Source organism: Herpailurus yagouaroundi, unplaced genomic scaffold, assembly GCF_014898765.1.
Source record: "Herpailurus yagouaroundi ecotype Mexico unplaced genomic scaffold, PumYag 163, whole genome shotgun sequence".
NCBI lineage: Eukaryota > Metazoa > Chordata > Mammalia > Carnivora > Felidae > Herpailurus > Herpailurus yagouaroundi.
The window spans coordinates 1,224,306-1,232,681 of record NW_024412404.1 but is presented as its reverse complement, the minus strand read 5'-3'; the positions used below and the strand labels follow the sequence as shown (position 1 = coordinate 1,232,681).

At 38.6% G+C, this 8,376-nt stretch overlaps 1 protein-coding gene across 2 annotated transcripts in view; it reads right to left on the bottom strand.

Annotated features, from left to right (window-relative positions):
• The window catches only part of PHYHIPL (phytanoyl-CoA 2-hydroxylase interacting protein like), a 93,673-nt gene extending 86,120 nt beyond the window's left edge, over positions 1-7,553 (bottom strand). The window contains exon 1 of one of the 2 annotated variants that reach the window (XM_040485076.1): positions 7,205-7,553. In XM_040485076.1, the coding sequence (XP_040341010.1) occupies positions 7,205-7,310 (106 nt within the window). In that variant the 5' untranslated portion in view covers positions 7,311-7,553. Of the gene's footprint in view, positions 1-7,074; positions 7,099-7,204 lie in introns of those variants that run through there. The other variant, XM_040485079.1, reaches the window with a different exon arrangement.
• Positions 7,554-8,376: the final 823 nt, after the last annotated feature.

Sequence of the window (8,376 nt, the reverse complement as noted above, 5' to 3'; positions counted from 1 at the left end):
AGTGTGATGCTAAGTGAAATAAGCCATACAGAGAAAGACAGATACCATATGGTTTCACTCTTATGTGGATCCTGAGAAACTTAACAGGAACCCATGGGGCAGGGGAAGGAAAAAAAAAAAAAAAAGAGGTTAGAGTGGGAGAGAGCCAAAGCATAAGAGACTGTTGAGAACTGAGAACAAACTAAGGGTTGATGGGGGGTGGGAGGGAGGAGAGGGTGGGTGATGGGTATTGAGGAGGGCACCTTTTGGGATGAGCACTGGGTATTGTATGGAAACCAATTTGACAATAAATTTCATATATAAATAAAAAAATAAATAAAATTTTAAATACTGACAGATTCACCATCATTCAAGCTAAAAAAAAAAAACACTGTTTTTCAAGAAAATCACATTAAAGATATTGAAAAAATGTTTGTGCTTTATCTTTAATGGCACATGTCTAGGGAAGCTACAAGCCTTTTATACTATTATCAGATAGCAACACTCTCACAGGCTAGAGAAAACAAAAGAATTTATTTATAATATTTGCCACAACCACTAAATAAACAGCATATAAGCAAAATTCTTCACAAAGAAGCCCTTTTAAAATGAACCACAATCTTGATGTGAATAGTTGTAAACACACAAAACTATCATTCAGAGTATGATGCTTTTTGTTCAACTCACATAGATGTGGATGAACTTCAAAAATGCAGAGCTCTTGACTACATTTTTAACAAACCTGGAATGTAGATTTATTTCATCTTTAGGTTTCAAAGTTGACCTTCTCCAACATGTAATCACTCCTTTCCTTTAAGCGGTGAGACACAAAGCTGATTAGAGGTCACTCTAAAACTGAAGTCAAATCCTAATCTTGCCTTTTCCACGTAAATTCTAGTGTCCCCTGGTGGAATATATAGTTCTATGAACAATTCTCTTTCTCCTTCTAGAACTGTTTTCCTCAGAACATAAGAGGAATTACTAAATGTTTAAGTTTCCAAGGAAATCGCTTACTGTTAGATTCTAAATGTCTTTTAGACATTTATGTTCAATATCTCTGAAAAGTCTTCTATGACTTCAAAACTACCTTTAGACAGATGACTCAAAAATCTCTATTTCACAATCCTCTATAAAGTATCAAGTGGCTAATTTTTATCTAGTAATAGGTATCAAAATACTATCATTGGATTATGGGTGGCCCTTTGAAGAGTGAGAATCAAGCAAAATAAGAGACTAAAAAGAATGTAGGTGGGTTCTCTTGTGGACATCCATGTTGAAACATGCAGTATATAATAATGCTCTGAGAATATGATTTCTGTGATGAAAGTGCCCCTGAAAAAGGGATTAGGATATATTTGGATGTCCACGGAGGCCTAAAATTTGAGGTCTAAAAAACTGTCATCATGATGTCTAAATATTATTTCCTTTCTCCTTTGTTCCCTGTCAATGATTCTTCTGATTTCTCAGACTTAAAATCCTTAAATTACTCCTTATCACTTTTCATTTTGCTTGAAAATTCAATCACAAAGCTTATAATTATTTTTGCATTTCTTTTACACCCTTCCCATTCACTATCCTTCCATAAGGATGCTGCCTATTTTTCCTGTTGATAATTCTTCAATATTTGTATACATTTCTATTAGAAATCTTCCACAAATACTGATTGTACTTCTCAAATATATGTATATAAAATACAGCTTGCTTAATAATTAATAATACAGTTTATCTACTGTGTAATAATAAAATTATGTTTAAAAGTGTTAATGAGGCAAATGCTTTCAACTAGTAAAAACAGAATTTAACAGTAAATAGATTCTTATAGAAAAATTTAACAGAAATGGAAAACAAACCCAAAAAAGAGGCAAATGCTGTAAGGAAAAACTAAAATTATGCATTTACTAAGGGCAGAGAAGAAAAACCAGAAACCTGAAGGATTATTCTTACTGTAGTAATTGATGCAATTGCTGTTTTTCTGAAGCCCCGGATAATATATACAAATAATCAATAAACTCTACTTACATAAATTAAGGAAAAAATCAAGATTGGGCCTAAATGAGGGGGAAACAGCAGTGAAAAACTAAGTGACTTAGAAGTTGTCTAGGTAGCGTTCTATAGAGTGAAATTCTGACTGCCTTACCTAGGCAACAAAGCAAGTTGCCAGTATTACTACTTATAACATATCAGTTATTCTACCACTGGAGGGAGTCTGGTCACATATCCTTTGATGTGACTTTTTTTACTCTCATAACTTCCTTGTTTTCTCTGGGAATGAATTAGAACCCTTACCAAGAATATGAATTGGTTTAACAATCTGATGACTTTCAAGCTTTCTGTTTTAGTTTTTATTTTATTTTTTTTATGTTCCATGTTCACTAATTAAAAATTTACAGCATCTCTATAGTCATATCTGGGTCAAAGAAATGAATCCAGAGATCTCATGTGCTGGTACATATGCATACTTAGAAAAATAATCATAAAGAAAAAAATATTAAATCAAGAACAGAGAAGGGCTCTGATACAAATACCTACTCACAGCAGATATCAAGGTCACAAAGCACGTGAAATGCAGCAAACAGCAGGTTTGAAGTAGAAGCTAAAAGAGCTTTTAGGATTAAGGCTGACAAGGATATTACTGATAGGATAGAAAAATATAAGCAAATGAGAGTACTGTAACTGTGGTTTTAAAATTAACTATCCTTTTAAAATTCAGAGTTAGCAGTTTCCACTGTCTACTCCTAAAGTTGAAGTGGCATAAGAAGGATTTACTAAGTAAATAAAACACTAATGAAATGAAAAACAACAAAGATCTAAACACTGGACCTAACTAAATAAATAGATAGATAGATAGATAGATAGATAACAGTAGTTCAACTCAAGAAGTTATGTGAAGAATAGTCCATTTACAATAATAATTATTCTCTATTTTGTGTCAAGAATTTTGTGAAATGATATGAAATATTTCATTTAATTATTTTAACAATCCTACAGGATTGACATTATTATACTCATTTTACATGAGAGAGCTTAAAGCTAAAAACAAGTAATTTGCCTAAGGTAATATATCTGTCAAGAGCCAATACTCTGTCAGAGGTCCATCTGATTCTAAAATGGTATTGCCACTATGGTATATGAAGGTCAATGAGACTGAACAATGACTACCTTATGTTCTTGTACTATTAAAGGTAACAGTTATAAGTACTCTTCCTAGATGTCTGCTTCAGAAAATGTCACTACAGATTATCTAATACAGCACTGTATTAACTATTAAGCATTTCTGTGTTATTTTGTTTCCAAAGTTAAAATTTGTTTAATTCACATGTCAATTGCATAAATAAGTCATAGCTTATTTTTAATTTAAATAGATATAAGTAAAAATTAAAAGGAATTTACCTTTTTAAATATGTAAAAAAGAGAAAACCTTTTTTTTCCTTTCCTTCACAAAACTATGGTCAGACACAAAGACATAGAAATCTGTCAGGTTCTCTCTGTGCAATTTCCTTAAAATGTACTCCTTTGCTGAGTAGCATCATAAACTCCATAAATCATATCTAGGCAGTCAGAAAATAATCATGGAAATAACACTTGTTAAACCTAGGAAAGCTTGGGGGTGGATTCAAGTGCTATATAACAAATTAATTTTGTGTTTTCTTCCTTACTATTATAACAAGAGTGCAGGAAGCTTGAATGCATAAAACAACACATATATAATAAATCTTTCCCTTTCAGCAAGGAAAGAAAGTTTATATATGTGTGTGTGTGTGTATACGCACACATATATATGCATAATTTTTAAAAAATGAAGAGAAGTAGAAGTAATGTAGAATTCTATGCATGAAGCTGGGGGCTGTTCTGTCTTATCACAAGTCAATTAAGGTCTCAAGTATCCATGTGAAGAAACAAACTGGAAATGGGTTCCCATATTATCGATGCTTCCCATTGAGTAAATGTTTTTTTTTTTCCCTTCAATTTCTTTGGAAAATCCACAATTAATGTATATCAACTGGAGGATACTTCAGCACAGCAGAGATGGAGGAACAGAAACACTCTTCTACTTACAACAGAGATTCTAGAAAGTACTAGATCTACAGCACATCTTCAGAGGTTTCCTAATAGAAGTCTATTCAGAATCCTCATTTTGAACTACAGGTAACATCTAGACAGGGACCATGGGGGCGCCTGGGTGGCGCAGTCGGTTAAGCGTCCGACTTCAGCCAGGTCACGATCTCACGGTCTGTGAGTTCGAGCCCCGCGTCAGGCTCTGGGCTGATGGCTCAGAGCCTGGAGCCTGTTTCCGATTCTGTGTCTCCCTCTCTCTCTGCCCCTCCCCCGTTCATGCTCTGTCTCTCTCTGTCCCAAAAATAAATAAACGTTGACAGGGACCATGTACTAGCACACATGCCTAGGATAAAAGTACACATGAAATAACGCGTGTGTAGAAGAACCTCCCTATTGCTTAATTTAAAAACCCAATTATATGACTGCTTGGATTCTATTCCATATTCTTCCAACTGTTAGATAGTTGGAGAAACTATGGAAAAAAAGAAAACATTGTAAATTATTGCAAATTATGTAAACAGATTAATTTATAAGAAATAGCAAGTGAAAGAAAAAACATACAAGAGCCAAGGAAACAGAAGAAAGACATACAGTTCACCAGCAGTTATAACTCTTAGTTGGCCAAATATGCAAAACACTATAAAATTTAAAAATCTATAAGTGGAGAGAGTAAAAGGAAATATATATTTAACAAAACTATATTTTCTCCTATTCTATTTCATTCCACTTCCAAGAAATTAATGTTATGCTCATTTTTTCCCATCTGTGAATAGAATAAAGAGCAAATAAGACAAATGTATATCTGTGATTGTAAAATTATGAAAATTTATCACTTATTATATACTTAAGCATGTAACAGATCTTCTGCCACATCCTAATCTTTCTGTTATATATTTACAAAAGTAAAATAATGACACCTGAGAGGAAGTGAAAGGAAGTAAAGGGAGTAAATAGTACCTAGCTGAAATTTTCTCAATATAAAATTTGACAAATAAGGTCTGCTTGACAAACTTAATGCAACGTTTTTTAATTTTTCTGCCATAAAAAACTATATATTTTGTAACTGACATGTAGTGTCACAAAATAAAGTTAGGCATTTAGTAACATCTCTACATAAGCTATTCCCAGTTTTTTTACACATCTTTTAATAGAAGAGTTAGCTCTTTGTATTTGTTGATATAAGGTATTTAATAAAAATGAAACCCTATTCATTTAATCTATGTTGAATTATTAGAAGCCTGTAAATAAGTAATTTTCATAGATACTGCTTAGTGTTAGCACTCCCCAATTAAATGTTACATAATTTGTTCATTTTGCAGGATTCATAAATATGAACTGAAACAACTAAAAAACCATTACGAAAATAAAATGGAAGAGACCACAGTAAATGTAGCAGTAGTTTCTGTACTCTACATTACTTTGTAAACTTCACAAAAAAGAAAAACAACTTTATTTTCTCCATTATCTTTGAAACATGTGGCAAATCCAATTTTAAGTATTAAGATTACTGTGTTCTTGAGGGACAATTATGAATTGCTTATTTCCAATAACTACAGTAATAAGCTTTTGATAAATCATTGAAATAAATGAAAATGAAATCTATTTTGGTTTTCTATCAAACCAATCTAGGAAAACATTTACAATGGTTAACACCAGAAAAAGTCACTTCACAAAAGCATAAACTAAAACCAATACAATTTCTTATGTGGTATATTAAAAATAATCTCTATAGTCTAATAATGCAAGTTTATATGTGGAATGCCAAAATGATTACTTCTGTTTAGATGCCATAAATATGTGCAACTATTACTATGGTGAACTAAGAATAAAGAAATTATGAACAGCTTTTGCAAGAGTATTTATTTATCCATACTACACCTTTTTCAGAAATTATTTCAAAGTGGCTTTGGCTTCAAAGGGCAATTATTGTGTCCCAAATTTATTAATAAAAAGAAATTCCGTGTTCAGTTGACCTAAACTAGACTGTATACCAATGCCAAACCAAGTTATCATTTAAATGACTTTGAAACAAGATCTCTGCTCTCTATTTGGATTACATACTGATAAATTTTATGACTTTGTGGTCACCACATGAGTATCTCTACATAATCTTGACCAAAAAAAAATATATTTTTAAATCATCGTCTGCATACACTGTTAACGGATTCCATTTATAGCCAAAAAGTGTTTAGGGTCATCTTGACAACATGTAAATTGTTTTTCCTTTGTCAGATGTCCAATTTTACAATTACTTGGTCAATGACTAATCAGATGAGTTTTTTTACAAATGAAGTTTTGTTCCACAGACGGACTCTTCAACTACTCCAAATAACACAGAAGCTACCCATATTGAACACAGTACTAGCTTATCTCTTTAACGCTTAAACCTGTGTTCAATCACTTCCTTCGGAGACTGCCAACTTTAACAATAGAATAAGCTACATAATATCAAGACACAATGGTGAGTACTCGCCACAGATTCTGTACCACAGCAGATATAATATGCCACTTCACAGATTTTTGAGTTTCTGAATCACAGCCCCAACCCACGAAGCTTGTGGCTGTCCTTGGTGCTGAAACGCACTTTTTCCCCGCGCCCCTTCACTGAAAAAACCGTCATCCCAATCCCTATTTGAGAGCATAAAAAGACTCCTGAATTTGGGAGGTGGGGGTCTGAAGATGAGAGGTTTAAAAAGGAAATGATAAGTTTCTGGGCTGAAAATGCTAACTAGCATGTGCAGGTGGAGAGGGGAAGGAAGAGGTGCTAGAAACATCCAGAGGGCATTTTCCCTACGGTTCCGGTAGACCCTGGAAACCCGGACTGCGGCACGATCGGAAACGCCTCGTCCCGGGCAGGAACGGCGGGCGGGAACGGCGCCCTCACCCGGGCAGCTCCTCGGCGCTGGGCCAGGCGGGCGAAGACGGCGAGGGGCGCCGCGGCTGGAGACTACGGCGACTTTCCGCGCCAACGCAAGAGCCCTGGGGTCCTTTTGTTTCTACTGTCTGAGGAGAGGGCGGATGAGCGGAGGGGAGCCCCACCTGTATTTATTTGTACGGGGGAACAACAAAAGACCGTGAAGCCCGGGCGAGCAGGGTCAGCAGAGCCGGGGCGGCCGCGGCGCCTAGGCGCGGGCTCGGCCCCTTTCCTCACAGCCCCCGTCGCTCTTACCGTCCCGGTCGCACAGCTGAATGGCCTCCAGGCTGAGGTTTTTGATCACCTCCTCACAGGGGCTGGTGGGGCTGTTGAGGGTATGATCCAGGCGCGGCACCTCCATTTTCCCAACTCCCTTCTCAAGCCCGCCTGCTTCGTATCCAGGCTCTCTCGACGGACCGGGTGGGAGAGAAGGGCGGGAAAGGGAAGGGGAGTGTCGGAAAGAGGGGAGGAGGCCTGGGACGCGGCTCCGGAGGGGCGAGGCTGAGCTTCCGGGCTAGAGAGCCGCGGCCGAGGCGACGGCCGTGGCAGGAGATCCGGAGAGTGCGCGGCTCGAAGAGACTGAGAGGGACCTGGCGCGAGGGCGAGAGGAGCGCGCTCCCGGCGGGGAGGAGACGCGTCGCGCGGGGAACGTGAAGGCGCGGCGCGCGCACGCGCGTGAGAGGACGCGCCCACCTGCTGGCGCGCGGCGCTCCTCCTTCCTGCGCCCCCCCCTTCCCCCGCCCTTCCACGCGCACGCGCCCCCTGCTGCCCTCGCTCCTCAGCCCCGGCAATCCCCTGAGCTAGGTGAACTCGCGGGAACTGCGGGATGCTGGGGGTGCGTCATGCTGGACTCGCCCTCTCTCCTGGTGAGGTTGATTTCGCTTCTTTTCCCTCGTCAGTGTCAGTCGTATCCAGGTTGGCACTGGGGCGTCTGGCACTGGGGAGGTGAGAGGGAGCAGATTGGTTGTTTTGAAGGACTGGAAAAATATGCGTCCAGACCCTTTGTATACGGGTTCGCGGAGCCAGAAGGCTGCCTTCTCGGTTCAAGGTCCTGGGCTACTCCCCACCCAGCCCCCACCTGCTCAGCCGAGCATTCCTCAGGAACAGCTGCTTCCGTGTGAGAGATGTGTGGATTAACTGAGGACTGGCAGGGTTTAGGGACAGAATTTTGGTCATCTTGAAGGAGGGGCAAACAGGAATTCAAAACTGCCAGAAAGGTGAGGGAATGAGATGTCAGCCAGCGGGCTGGAAAGGCAGCACGTGTGCTTCAGGACTGACAGCCACTAATCTTTCAGCCTTCGCAGTCTAGCTTGCTCCATTCATTCATTAATTCGTTCAACAACTAGGTATTAAATGTTTACTCTGTGCTGGGCATTGTTCTGGACGCTAGTGAAGGGGGTAAAAAACAGTACCTGTCCTGATGGATA